The 15428-nt window shown below is 40.1% G+C and overlaps 2 protein-coding genes across 2 annotated transcripts in view; one reads left to right on the top strand and one right to left on the bottom strand.

Moving 5' to 3' along the window:
* The window catches only part of LOC149447631 (putative E3 ISG15--protein ligase HERC6), a 112574-nt gene extending 105106 nt beyond the window's left edge, over positions 1-7468 (top strand). The window contains exons 22-23 of the mRNA XM_089652321.1: positions 1461-1563; positions 5975-7468. Coding sequence (XP_089508447.1) covers positions 1461-1563; positions 5975-6186 — 315 coding nt within the window. The 3' untranslated portion in view covers positions 6187-7468. The remainder of the gene's footprint in view (positions 1-1460; positions 1564-5974) is intronic.
* Positions 7469-15094: 7626 nt separating this feature from the next.
* On the bottom strand, positions 15095-15421 carry PIGY (phosphatidylinositol glycan anchor biosynthesis class Y). Its single transcript, XM_089652320.1, has one exon. The coding sequence runs from the start codon at positions 15419-15421 to the stop codon at positions 15206-15208; it is 216 nt and encodes a 71-aa protein (XP_089508446.1). The 3' UTR covers positions 15095-15205.
* Positions 15422-15428: the final 7 nt, after the last annotated feature.

Below are 15428 nucleotides of genomic sequence, written 5' to 3'. Positions count from 1 at the left end.
TCACCCCTACACATTACCCTGTGTGAGACACCATGTAGCTGGAACATTGCACTGGTAATTGTTCAGCCTGGCAAGGTTTACAGCAGATATTGGCACATTAATCTTTTGGAGATTGGATCCTCTGCTTGGCTGTGCTCCATTGCTTCTTGCATTCCTGCAAGCTCTGATAATGATCACATTGCTGCTTGCCTGCCCTCACTCTCAGCCAGTGGTGCTGAAGTAATGAGGGTATTCCTACTGCCACTATGTAAACCTTGCAGCAGGGAGGGCAGGCAAGATGTGTGATCACTACCAGAGCTCTGCAGCCTCGGAAGGTGCTGCAAGGTAAACCAATGAAGGCAAGTGCTGGAACAAGTTCCTGCATTGGGCTCCAGGACAGAGCCTGGATCTGTAGGACATCAGGATTTTGTTGAAGTCCAGGGACAGTCCCACAGAACCTGGGACTGTTGGGAGATATGCCTGTGTCATGCCGCCTTAATAAATGATGTAACTTTTTAGCAAATGTTTGGAAAAAAATAATATAACAATTGATTAGTAGAGGCCAAAGACCACTAACCTGGTACCACTATTCTGATATAGCTAGTACTATTCTGACATACACTATATTGCCAAAAGTATTGGGACATCTGCCTTTACACGCACATGAACTTTAATGGCATCCCAGTCTTGGTCCGTAGGGTTCAATATTGAGTTGGCCCACCCTTTGCAGCTATAACAGCTTCAACTCTTCTGGAAAGCTGTCCACAAGGTTTAGGAGTGTGTTTATGGGAATGTTGACCATTCTTCCAGAAGCGCATTTGTGAGGTCAAGCACTGATGTTGGATGAGAAGGCCTGGCTCGCAGTCTCCACTCTAATTTATCCCAAAAGCACTGTATGCTTCAGCATGCGCTGACTCTGCTCTGTCGTTTTCCACGGCCTACTACTTTGTGACTGAGTTGCTGTTGTTCCCAGTTGCTTCTACTTTGTTATAATACCACTAACAGTTGACCATGGAATATTTAGTAGCAAGGAAATGTCATGGATGGACTTATTGCACAGGGGGCAACCTATCATGGTACCACATTTGAATTCACTGAGCTTCTGAGAGCGACCCATTCTTTCACAAATGTTTGTAGAAGCAGTCTGCATGCCTAGGTGCTTGATTTTATAGACCTGTGGTCACAGAGGTGGTTGGAACACCTGAATCCAATGATTTGGAGGGGTGTCCCAATACTTTTGACAATATAGTGTAGCTGGTACATGTATAACAATTTCAGATTTTATACTTTGTAATTATAAATAAGTATAATTTATTTTTTTAATTTGAATTATATATAACAAGAAATTGTTCTTTGTGAAAATTCATCTAAAACAAAATTTGTCTTTGTACTGTTGCTAATGCATTTGTATTTTATATTTTAGAACAACATACCTGTTTTAATAACTAATAGAAACTTCTCTTATTTTGTGTTCCCTGCAGAATACTCAGTACATGGGAAAATACTCCCGAGATCACCCAACCATTATCATGTTCTGGAAGGTTTTCCATAAACTGACACTACCACAAAAGAAGAGTTTTCTCTGTAAGTAAAGGATTAAAACATCTTCCTATCTAAAGGAGTCTTTTAAATGACTAGTGAAATTATATGAAAGAGAAATGTATGTTTAGGTGCATAAGTACTACCTGTGTAGGTGGGAAAATGAAACGTTTTTCTAGTTATCTGATATATGAAAACATACAGATGTCTCCAGTATTTCTATGTAATTCGTAATTCTAATTATCAAGTGTTTTAGCTGGTATAAATAAGTTTCCTAATTTGATGTGAACATCTTAGTATGAGTTTAGGAGATACTTGAATAATTGTAAACATTTTATTTAACAATATCAGAACAGTCATGACTGACTGCAAAAAAACAGAAAATTTATTGCACAATTTTGTAAATGCTCTGATTTACTGAGAGAGATTGTTATTGATCCTGTTTTAATTTAATCTACTCTATATGAGGATGACCGTAGAGTCAGAGGTCACCTGATGGCTGACAACACTACCAATTACCCGACCACAAACTAATAACACATATATTCGTAGTAAAACAAAAAATTATATATATATATATATATATATATATATATACACACACACATATGCCATGAAATAAATATGTACTCACAACAAAACTAGGAATTGTATTTTGACTTTATGAGAACATTGGTGCCACCGAGAGGTATATACAGAGAGGAACAGAAGTATTTGGACACCCTGCGATTTTGCAAGTTCTCCCACTTAGAAATCATGGAGGGGTCTGAAATTCACATTGTAGGTGCATTCCTACTCTGAGAGACAGAATTTAAAAAAAAAATCAGGAAATCACATTGTATGATTTTTAAAGAATTTATTTGTCTTGCACTGCTGAACATAAGTATTTGAACACCTGAGAAAATCAGTGTTAATATTTGGTACAGAAGCCTTTGTTTGCAATTACAGAGGTCAAACGTTTCCTGTATTCTTGACCAGGTTTGTACACACTGCAACAGGGATTTTGGCCCACTCCTCCTCACAGATCTCCTCTAGATCTGTCAGGTTTCGGGGCCGTCACTGAGCAACACTGAGTTTCAGCTCCCTCCAAAGATGTTCTATTGAATTTAGGTCTGGAGACTGGCTAGGCCACTCCAGAACCTTGATATGCTTCTTACGGAGCCACTCCTTGGTTATCTTCGGGTGTGCTTCGGGTCGTTGGCATGTTGGAAGACCCAGCCATGACCCATCTTCAATGCTTTGACTGAGGGAAGGAGGTTGTTGCCCAAAATCTCACAATAAACAGCCCATTCATCCTCTCCTTAATACAGTGCAGTCGTCCTGTCCCCTTCGCAGAAAAGCACCCCCAAAGCATGATGTTACCACCCCCATGCTTCACAGTAGGGATGTGTTCTTGGGATGCAACTCATCCTTTTTCCTCCAAACACGACGAGTGAAGTTTAGACCAAAAAGTTCTACTTTGGTCTCATCTGACCAGATGACTTTCTCCCATGCCTCCTCTGGATCATCCAGATGGTCATTGGCAAACTTCAGATGGGCCTGGACATGTGATGACTTGAGCAGGGGAACCTTCCACGCAATGCATGATTTTAAACCATGACGGCGTAGTGTTCTACCGACAGTGACCTTTGAAACTGTGGTCCCAGCTCTCTTCATGTCATTGACCAGCTCCTCTCTTGTAGTTCTGGGCTGATTCCTCACCTTTCTTATCATCAGTGATACCCCACGAGGTGAGATCTTGCATGGAGCTCCAGTCCGAGGGAGACTGACAGTCGTCTTTAGCCTCTTCCATTTTCTAACAATTGCTCCAACAGTTGATCTATTTTCACCAAGCTGCTTGGCAAATGCCCCGCAGTCCTTTCCAGCCTTGTGGAGGTCCACAATTTTGTCTCTGGTGTCTTTTGACAGCTCTTTGGTCTTGCCCATGGTAGTAGTTGGCGTCTGACTGACTGTGGGGTGGACAGGTGTCTTTAAAGAGCTCAGACAGGTGCTACTAAGTTAGATTAATGAGTGGAGTAGAGGTGGCCTTTTTAAAGGCACAGTAACAGGTCTTTGAGAGCCAGAATTATTGCTGTTTCTCAGGTGTTCAAATACTTACTGTATGTTCAGCAGTGCAAGACAAATAAATTCTTTAAAAATCATACAATGTGATTTCCTGATTTTTTTTTATTTTTTTAAATTCTGTCTCTCAGAGTGGGAATGCACCTACAATGTGAATTTCAGACCCCTCCATGATTTCTAAGTGGGAGAACTTGCAAAATCGCAGGGTGTTCAAATACTTCTGTTCTTCACTGTATTAGGCAGTATTCTAACAGGCCTAGGAGATTTAGTAATGGCTAACTATAACTTTAAACGGTCCCTAAACTCTCCTACCTATCCACATACACTGTTTATAAAACGATCTGCGTACTTGCCTTTTTTAAATCTGATCTGGTTCTAGTCACATGATTTACCAGCTCCAGCTGCACTGTATAAGGGAGCTTTTGACAACGGCTGTGAATTCTCAGCGACATGATATCACCCATAGGCTCCCATGGTCCAGCCATTGTCACTGCTCCTTCTTCCCCCCTGCAGCAGCTGCTTCCTTACACAGGAAAGCCAGAGCTGCTGATTCACATGACAGGCTTAAAAATAAAATACAAGGATCCCTATGAATGGCTGATCAGCACTCAGCACGACTTTATTTTGTTCCAGGAATGGAATGGGAAGTCCCTGTCTCACTGCTGAAACACAGCACTGTATACATCTGATTCTACAATCACCAACCACTTTATTAAGTACACCTAGCTAGTGCCAAGAAAATATCCCCCACACCATTACACCACCACCAGCCTGAACCATTGATACAAGGCAGGATGGATCCATGCTTTCAAGTTGTTTTACGCCAAATTCTGACCCTACCATCTGAATTTCGCAGCAAACAGTCTATGTAAACCCTGTAGACGGTTGAAAATCCCAGTTGAACAGCAGTTTTTGAAATACTCAGACCAGCCCAACAACCATGCCACATTCAAAGTCACTTAAATCCCTTTTCTTCCCCATTCTGATGCTCAGTTTGAACTTCATCAAGTCATCTTCACCACATCTAGATGCCTAACTGCATTGAGTTGCTGCCATGTGATTGGCTGATTAGTAATTTGTGTTACCAAGCAATTGAACAGCTGTACCAAATAAAGTGGCCAGTGAGTGTACATATACTTTATATAGTACTCCCAGTCTGAGCATCTGTTAGTCAAGGAAATAGTTTGTTTTGGCCAACTTGGTGAAAACAAAACTATTTAAAGTCATAGTAAACCAAAATTTAGGCTTTAAATCAATGCAAAGCATTTGACAAGCACAGTAAATAGCCTAAAACCATTTATCTTCTTGCCCCATTCACAAAGCACAAATACATATACATGCACTTTTACTGGGTGAATGGCTATGAAAATGTTTTAAACTTATTATTATTATTATACAGTATTTATAAAGCGCCAATAGTTCGCTCAGCGCTGTACATTACAATGGGGGACAGAACAACAACAATACAATACAATGCAAAACATGAGGGGATCGAGGGCCCTGCTCTTTCGAGCTTACAATCTAGGAGACATACACCCTATGAAGTTATCAAGTCTGACCTCAGCTATTTAACTTCCCACTACATATAAATTCCTTTCAAAGTACTCAAGAGTTTCTCATCGACCACTTTTCACCCATGCCTTCAGAACTTCTGTCAACTTACTGTACTTGTGTGGAACCTACCTCTATGTTTCATAAGGCCTTCACCGTACCTCCAGGGTTTTAAATAATCCCTCAAAATCTTTTATTTAGGAACAGCATATAACATGGATTGATGGTATCTCTCTCCCATCACATGATATTATACTCTTAAATTCTCTCATATATATACTGTTCATCTACAAGACAACTAATGCTGCTAAATATCCAGTGGCTAAATGGTTAGCACTTCCACCTAGCAGCACTAGGGTCGTTGACATGGCACTACCTGCATGGAGTTGGCATGTTCTCCCTGTGCCTGTGTAGGTATCCCTTGGGTACTCCAGTTTCCTCGCATACTCCATAGATGTGCTGTTAGGTTAATTAGCTGCTATCTAAATTGACCAACTATGTGTATGTATGAATTTGAGTTAGGGACCTTTAGATTGCAAGCTCCTTGAGGGCAGGGACTAATGTGAATGTAAAAATATAAATATCAAGTGCTGTTTAAACTTTTGGCGCTATATAAATACCTGTAATAAATATTTCCTACACATACTGTATCCTTTTCAATTGTTAGTTTTTACCCCTAGTGGCCACTGTGTATGTGTGCTTTATGAAATCACGGCTCCTATATGTCTTCACTTGATACAGTACTAAAGAAGATGTTGGTATTATACAAGTTAATAAGAAATTATTTTGCAGGAGATTTTTGGTATGCTGCCTAACCTGATATATACATCTCATGTATTTTTAGATTTCCTGACTGGAAATGATAAAATTCCCGTGTTTGGTTTTGAAAACACACTTATGAAGGTCACCTCATTTGGTGTTCCAAAGGAAGACTATCTCCCAGAATCTCAGACATGCTCCCAGCTACTACTGCTCCCCGAATACTCCAAATCTGCAAAGCTGCGCAAGAAGCTGCTCCTGGCTATAGACAACAACAAAGGACTTGACAGAATATAGAAACATACAGCCATTGTCCGTCGCTCTATAGCAGTGGTCTCCAAACTACGGCCCTGGGACCAGATGCGGCCCTCTGCTTGTCTTCATCCAGTCCTTGGGGTACTGTTCCTTGCACTGCCACGAGACACTGTTCTGCCAACTGACACCAATGATGGTGTACCATTTCTCCTACTGACACAAACAATGGGGCACTATTCCTTCCCCCAACACTAAATGTAGTGATGTGTATTCCCACTGATTCCAGGAAAAGTTTCACTCCAACTGGCCACAGTTCAGTCTCCCTAAAGTCTGAAGGACAATAAACTGGCACTAGCATGCTTCACCCCCAAATTTCTGAAACTAGATTCTTGCTATATAATTGATATGTATAATTAGTGATGTGGAGTCAGTTAATATATTAGGGCTAACAGATTTATTTCTTTTTTTTCTGGTAGGCCCATAGAAAACACTTTTATGTTTTGTTACGGGCACTGTAATGGTATACTAAATAAGTTATATATGTTCAGCAATGATCCAACTGAATACATAACCAGAATTATTTCACACTTTTGCAGTCACGTCTGTATTAGTAAGCTTGGGTGAGACGTGGCTACCAGAGATAGATGGCTGTGCACAGCCACCAAAGCAGTGTGTATGAGCTGACAGGGAGGAAAACGGTTTTGTTTACAAACAGTTCTCCTCCCTGTCGGAGATGCTCGGCAATCACCGGCCTGGACCCGTTGATTGACAGCTGTGGCCGCGAATGGTAGCGCAAGTAGGGTGCGTGCTCCCTACCCGGAAATGCAAAATCACATATATACATACATTTGCGCACCGTGCCACCCTGTAGCAGTATATCTGGTATAGGGTGGTCAGGTAGCGGTTAAGAGATACTGTCAATTTACCCATTCAGGGCAAAGTGACAGTGATTGTGTAAAGCTGGCCAGTGAGGGATTGAAATTCAGCCAGTTCAGCACGAATTTCGATTAGTGTGGCCATCCCTGTTAGACAGAAGTCAGTTGTTAGATCTGCTACCGTTAAATGGACATGTTGGACAACTTTTGTCTATCAACGTCTGCAGCCAATCAGTGTATTCTAAACATCATTCTATAAATACACAGCACTTTTGTATGTGCCATACATCTGTATATAACTCCCCTTAGTGCAAATACATACATACTGTATATTACATAAAATACCACAATTTGCTAATATAAAGTACTTCAAAGTGCAATGAGTATGAATTTAAAGTGCTTCCAGTTATAAAGTGTCCACAGTGAATAAATCAAAGTGCTTTGTGTTATATTGTTTTCCAATTCTTGTGCAAAAACTTCCACCGCAAGTCTCATCAATGTGTTACTCCACCAACGTGCCAAACCTACCACTCCAGAAAAACTCACCGAAAATCCATGACCTCCTAGACTCAGTGGGGGTTATTTACTACAACTGGAGAGTGCAAAACCTATTGCATCTCTGAATAGAAACCAAATCAGCTTCCAGGTTTTGTCAAAGATTAATTGAACAAGCTGAACCTAGAAGCTGATTGGCTACCATGCACAGCACATCAGTTTTAGTAAATCTCCCCCAGTGGGTCAACAAGTGCTCTGCTTCCTCAGGGAACCCACATCCACATGCAGGCTTGTCCTGGATGTGGGTTCCCTGAGGGAACAAAGTGCTTGTTGACCCACTGGGGGAGATTTACTAAAGCTGGAGAGTCCAAGATCAGACTCCCTTCTGCATAGAAACCAATCAGCTTCCAGGTTTCATTGCCAAAGCTTCATTGAACAAGCTGAGGTTAGAAGCTGATTGGTTTCTATGCAGAAGGGAGTCTGATTTTGGACTCTCCAGCTTTAGTAAATAAACCCCACTGAGTCTAGGTGGTCATGGCTGCAAACATTCCTTTATGATAGTCAATGCTGATTGATTTCAAGCCACTCCCATCCCAATAGCCCATACCATTTGTGTGTTACAGAAAACATTAAGATTGCTCAAACCTGGCAGTCTTTTGGGTGTTCACATGCCCCATGTAGTCTTACTTTCTTGTTCTTGGCTGACAGAACAGTAAACTCATCAAGGTCTACTATTGCTATATCTTCTTCAAGGATTGGTTTGCTGTGTTTGAAGAGCATATTCTGCAGGTTACTGTTGTAAAGAGATTACTGGAGAAGTTGATAAACTTCCTGTAAACTTGAACAAATCCAGCTATTGTCTACAGACCTCTCTCATTTACTTTTTTCACCCAATAAATGGGTTGCCCATCTTTATTTTATCTGCCATGTAAACTCTAGAGACTATCGTGGGTAAAAAAAATAATAATTCGACCCACAATCTGGGAGATCCCCACGAGTGTCCTATTATATGTGAAAGAGCTGTTGAACCCAAGCCATCAGGCTCAATTAATGCCTATCCTCCACTATACATCCAGGGCCTCTTTTCCATCTTCTCATAGGTAAAAATTAACTGTTCATGAGATGCTGCAACCATGATTTCTAGCACCAGATTTTTTTTCATTTAAATCACACATTTTCCCCAATCCATGATGGATCAAACATTAGCTCTTCATAATCATGCTTGCGAAAGATATATGATTCGATGTTTGACGATTTGCTGGTTGAGAATCTCAAGATTTTATTGAGATTAGTGCCTTCACTGGGGATATTTTCCTAATCCTTCCCATCTACAGTGCCTTGAAAAAGTATTCATAACCCTTGAAATTTTCCACATTGTCATGTTACAACCAAAAACATAAATGTATTTTACTGGGATTTCTTGTGATAGACCAACACAAAGTGGCACATAACTGTGAAGTGGAAGGAAAATGATAAATACTTTTCAAAATTTTTTACAAATAAATATCTGAAAAGTGTGGCATGCATTTGTATTCAGCCCTCCCAGAGTCAATACTTTGTAGAACCACCTTTAACTGCAATTACAGCTGCAAGTCTTTTTGAGTATGTCTCTACAAGCTTTGCACATCTAGAGAGGGAAATTTTTGCTCATTCTTCTTTGCAAAATAGCTCAAGGTCTGTCAGATTAGATGGAGAGCCTCTGAACAGCAATTTTCAAATCTTGCCGCAGATTCGCAATTGGATTTTGGTCTGGACTTTGACTCGGCCATTCTAACACATGAATATGCTTTGATCTAAACTATTCCACTTTAGCTTTGGTTGTATGTTTAGGGTCGTTTTCCTACTGCCCCAGTCTCAAGTCTTTTACAAACTCTAACAGGCTTTCTTCTAAGTTTGCCCTGTATTTGGCTGAATCCCTCTACCCATCAACTCTGACCAGCTTCCCTGTCTTTGCTGAAGAAAAGCATCCCCACAACAATGATGCTGCCACCACGTTTCATGTTGAGGATCGTGTGTTCAGGGTAATGTTCAGTGTTAGTTTTCCACCACACATAGCGTTTTGCTTTTTGGTCTCATCAGAGCACCTTCTGCCACGTTTGCTGTGTCCCCTACGTGGCTTCTCACAAACGGGACGTCTTATGACTTTCTTTCAACAATGGCTTTCTTCTTGTCACTCTTCAGCCAAATTTGTGAAGTGCACGACTAATAGTTGTCCTGTGGACAGACTCTTCCACCTGCGCTGTGGATCTCTGCAGCGCCTTGAGTTCCCACAGGCCTCTTGGCTGCTTCTCCAATTAATGCTCTGCTTGCTCGGCCTGTCAGTTTAGGTGGACAGCCATATCCTGGTAGGTTTGCAATTGTGCCATACTCTTTCCATTTTCGATTGATTTAACAGTGCTCAGTGAAATGTTCAAAGCTTGGGAATTTTCTTTTTTCTTCAACATAACTCTGCGTTAAAATGATCCACAACTTTATCCCTGACCTGTCTGGTGTGTTCCTTGGCCTTCATGATACGGTTTGTTCACTAATGTTCTCTAACAAATCTCTGAGGGCTTCACAGAACAGCTGTATTTATACTGAGATTAAATTGCACACGGGTGGACTCACTAATTAGATGACTTCTGAAGGCAATTGGTGCCACTAGATTTTAGTTAGAGGTATCAGACTAAAACGGGCTGAATACAACTACATGCCACACTTTTCAGATATTTATTTGTAAAACATTTATCATTTTCCTTCAGTTCACAATTATGTGCCACATTGTGTTGGTCTATCACATAAAATCCATTTATGTTTTTGGTTGTAACATGACAAAATGTGGAAAATTTCAAAGGGGTATGAATAAGCAGAAACAGCATTAAAAGCTACTATAGATGAAAAAGAGAATCCAACCATTACAGTGCAGGGGGAGTCCCACTGCAAGGGTAGTTTTCATTTTTCCCTACAGTTCAGACCTAGAAGAACCAATATCAAACAGCAATTCAGAGGCTACCATTGTTGTCTTTGTTCTAAAAATGCCAACTGCCTAGCTGTCTTTGGTTTAACCTGTGTAACGAATCTAGCAGCAAGCTAATAAATGTAAAAAAAAAAAAGTCTACTGCTGATGTCACGTTTCTTCAAAGTGCACCATAACACCCATAATGTGTGTAGTTTTTGTACTTTATTTCCAGTGTAATGCACACAGCCCACGCCGTGAGATACTTTCAAATCTGTGAGAACTCGCCATAAGCCCTGACCAGTATCTGTGCAATGCATCTGATTACATACCGTAGCTCATATCCAAATAAACCATATGGAGAACAAGAGGGGTGCCATAGAATAAAATCCATTATTTATTTATAAAATCAGCATAAAAGCATAAAAGGAACTGCACTCATATGTAATTGTGCCTAATACCGGCAGTATAGCAGCTAAGTATTGCTTAGAAGCTGATCCCACCAGCTAACTGGAACAAGTGGGACTCCTGTGCGGGATGATGTCAGCGCCTGAAACTCCAAGCAAGGGACACTTTAGTACACTGTGTTTGATTATGGAATGCAGTTGTTGCACTTTATATTTTGATGAATGCATTTTCTAATTTTGCTGCATTGTTAATGAATAATTAATTTTATGTACATGCTTTTATAGCACTGTACTTATTAATTTACATTAATGTAGATATAGGGTATCTTGTACAGCAACTTCTAGAGGTTTGTTTGTGTATTTATTGATTTATTTTCAGGATGTAGTGCAGCTAAGGCTGCTTTCACACTGATCCCTTTTTTTCTTCATCTTTTGCGTTAAAAAAAAAACCAAAAAAAAAACAAAACAGAAACAAAAAAAGAAACCTGACCTGTTGTGGGTCCAGTGCACTGTTCAAAGTCCTGCTTGCTGCATTTTTGGTGCTGGAAAAAAAAAAAAACAACACACACACCACAGCAAACACACACCTCCCCTTTGAAATAAATGGAAATCATGGCAAAAATTAATCAAAAACGCACACGCAGTGCATTTTGGTGGTTTTTGAGTCGCATGTCCTAAAAAAAGTACTGCAAATGTGGCAAAAACGAATATGCGTTTTTGCCATGGATCAGTGTGAAAGTAGCTTTAACCTCTTCCTGTCTGCCCCTTGCCTATAAACGTGGAAGCCTTGCACATGTGGGCTAATGTACCTGTACGTCAGCCTGCAATGACGGCTCCTCCGTGGCTCACAGAGAATACACACGGGAGCCTGGGTGTATGGCCATACACCATACCAATGTCCTGATCACTGCCATACCAGCGCCCTGATCACCGCCATACCTCATATTAGCATCCTGATCACCGCCATACCCCATACCAGTGCCATGATCACCACCATACCACATACCAGCATCCTGATCACCCCCATACCAGCATCCTGATCACCCCATATGCCATACCAGTGTCCTGATCACCGTCATACCCATATCCCGATCATTGCCATACTCCATACCAGTATTCTGACCACCATGCCCCATACCAGTTTTCTGATCACCGCCATGCCCCATACCAATGTCCTGATCACTGCCATACCAGCAACCTTATCACCGCCATACTTCATGCTAATGTCCTAACCACTGCCATACATCATACCAACATCCGGCATGTTTGGGTCTCAACTGATCAATTTCAAACATATATCCCAGAGTTTGTAGACTCTATAGCTTTCACACAGACTAAATATTATACACTTATTTGGGTTATTTTTAAATCACAAAAATTTAGCAGAATACATTTTGGCCTAAATTTATGAAGAAAGATAGATCTGCAAAATTTTGTAAGCAAAAATTGTAATAGTAAAAAAATTAACCCAGTGGTGATCAAATGCCACCAAAAGAAAGCTCTATCTGTATCAAAATAAATTATAAAGATTTCATATGGGTACAGTGTTGCTCAACCGTGCAATTGTCACTCAAAGTGTGATAGTGCTGAAAGTACACACAATGACTAATAGGTTATAGCATTTAGAGGATTACCAAGAAAACCAGGAAACTAATATTTTGAGAATGATAAAATGGCTAAGCACTAAAACACCTGGTTAAAAGCCTCCGACAAAAGCTGTCTTTATCTGACACACATGCTGCATACTAGTCCATAGCATGCAGTAAGAGAGCATATGTTCAGCATCACTGATACAACTTCAGTAAGTAGCCTAAGAGTAAGAAAGTGGCAGTTTCCATTTGAGGGGGCCTGATCTTTCTCTGCTGCAGTTTCACATTCACCTACAGGTCTCCCCCCACCCAAACCCTGATACTAGAAAAAAAAAAAAAAGAAGGGAGAAGCAGCACACCGATGAGCCAACCTCTGCTCACACCTCCTATCAGCTTACTCCTTGCACTAAAGCACAACTGCCTGGCTTCTCGTGTTGCTTCTCCCTCCCTTTACACTGAGTTCTGCTGTACAGTGATTGCAAAGGGGGGGATATGAAGTTAAAATTCAGGTATTTACAATGCTTGCATTACAAAAAAAAAAAAAATATCCATATGATGTTTTTATATGATTACAGAGCTACAGTAATGTATCTTTGTATCTGCCTGGACATAAGCTTAAAAAAAAATATATATATATATATATATATATATATGTATAAAGCTAAAACTCACAGATTAAAAAGGGGACTTTGCCATAGTGAAAAATTATAGAAGTTCTGAAATGGATTGAAGCAAAAAGTCCACACCATCAGCTGTCCATTACTTATAAGATGGAAATGGATGCAAAAAAAGTTTAGCCACAGCATGCATTTGGATCTACTCACAAATATATATATATATATATATATATATACACACAGTGGGGATCGAAAGTTTGGGCACCCCAGCTAAAAATTTGTATTAATGTGCATAAAGAAGCCAAGGAAAGATGGAAAAATCTCCAAAAGGCATCAAATTACAGATTAGACATTCTTATAATATGTCAACAAAAGTTAGATTTTATTTCCATCATTTACACTTTCAAAATAACAGAAAACAAAAAAATGGCATCTGCAAAAGTTTGGGCACCCTGCAGAATTTATAGCATGCACTGCTCCCTTTGCAAAGCTGAAAACTGCCAGTGTCATGGATTGTTCTCAATCATCGTCTGGGAAGACCAGGTGATGTCAATCTCAAAGGTTTTAAATGCCCAGACTCATCTGACCTTGCCCCAACAATCAGCACCATGGGTTCTTCTAAACAGTTGTCTAGAAAACTGAAACTGAAAATACAGTAGTTGACGCTCACAAAGCTGGAGAAGGCTATAAGAAGATAGCAAAGCATTTTCAGATGTCAATATCCTCTGTTTGGAATGTAATTAAGAAATGGCAGTCATCAGGAAAAGTGGAAGTTAAAGCAACATCTGGAAGACCAAGAAAAATATCAGACAGAACAGCTCGCAGGATTGTGAGAAAAACAAATTCAAAACCCACGTTTGACTGCACGATCCCTCCAGAAAGATCTGGCAGACACTGGAGTTGTGGTACACTATTCCACTATAAAGAGATACTTGTACAAATATGGTCTTCATGGAAGAGTCATCAGAAGAAAACCTCTTCTACGTCCTCACCACAAAAATCATCGTTTGAACTTTGCAAATGAACATATAGACAAGCCTGATGCATTTTGGAAACAAGTTCTGTGGACCGATGAGGTTAAAATTGAACTTTTTGGCCGGAATGAGCAAAGGTACGTTTGGAGAAGAAGGGGCACAGAATTTAATGAAAAGAACCTCTGTCCAACTGTTAAGCATGGGGTTGGATCAATCATGCTTTGGGGTTGTGTTGCAGCCAGTGGCACAGGGAACATCTCACGAGTAGAAGGAAAAATGGATTCAATAAAATTTCAGCAAATTTTGGATGGTAACTTGATGCCATCTGTGAAAAAGCTGAAGTTAAAGAGAGGATGGCTTCTACAAATGGATAATGATCCTAAACACACCTCGAAATCCACGGGGGATTACATCAAGAGGCGTAAACTGAAGGTTTTGCCATGGCCTTCACAATCTTCTGACCTCAACATAATTGAAAATCTATGGATAGACCTTAAAAGAGCAGTGCGTGAGAGACAGCCCAGAAATCTCAAAGAACTGGAAGACTTTTGTAAGGAAGAATGGGCAAAGATACCTCAAACAAGAATTGAAAGACTCTTGGCTGGCTACAAAAAGCGTTTACAAGCTGTGATACTTGCCAAAGGGGGCGGTACAAGATATTAACGCTGCAGGGTGCCCAAACTTTTGCAGACGCCATTTTTTTGTTTTCTGTTATTTTGAAAGTGTAAATGATGGAAATAAAATCTAACTTTTGTTGACATATTATATGAATGTCTAGTCTGTAAATTGATGCCTTTTGGAGATTTTTCCATCTTTCCTTGGCTTCTTTATGTACATTAATACAAATTTTTAGCTGGGGTGCCCAAACTTTCGATCCCCACTGTATGTATGTATGTATGTATGTATATATATATATATATATATATATATATATATATATATATATATATATATATATATATATATATACACACACACACACACACACACATACATACATACACACACACACACATCTGCACTGTAAAAAAAATAAATAAAAAAAATTACACTCTTCATTTACATTGTAGGACACCTTTATTAGTAAGAATAGAGCAGACTGAACTGCTACAGGCCAGCATAAAAGATATCCCACCACAATGACCATGAAATTGCAGTCATCTTTGTAATTAATTGTGCCTAAACAGCTTAAGTCCCATCCATGTCCACAGATGAAAAAACACATACACAGGCAAAGTGATTGGAAGCAGGAGGCTGTAGAAACAAACACTGGCTGTGCTGGTGCACCCCTTGGGAAAGTCCTCTTCTACAGAGGCAGAATACAAAATACCAGCCAGTGACAGCAGAGGGACAAGCACCGTCAGTGTGGGGAGTGAGAAAAACATGGCTTCC

Source organism: Staurois parvus, unplaced genomic scaffold (genome assembly GCF_062004578.1).
Source record: "Staurois parvus isolate SC_StPar_1 unplaced genomic scaffold, SC_StPar_1.0 ptg000679l, whole genome shotgun sequence".
In the NCBI taxonomy this organism is placed as follows: domain Eukaryota; kingdom Metazoa; phylum Chordata; class Amphibia; order Anura; family Ranidae; genus Staurois; species Staurois parvus.
The sequence above is the reverse complement of the archived record's forward strand: the minus strand, read 5'-3'. Positions and strand labels throughout refer to the sequence as shown.

Excerpts from the sequence above, each read along its gene's own strand:
- PIGY (XM_089652320.1), bottom strand. The coding sequence starts at position 15,421 with ATGTTTTTCTCACTCCCCACACTGACGGTGCTTGTCCCTCTGCTGTCA.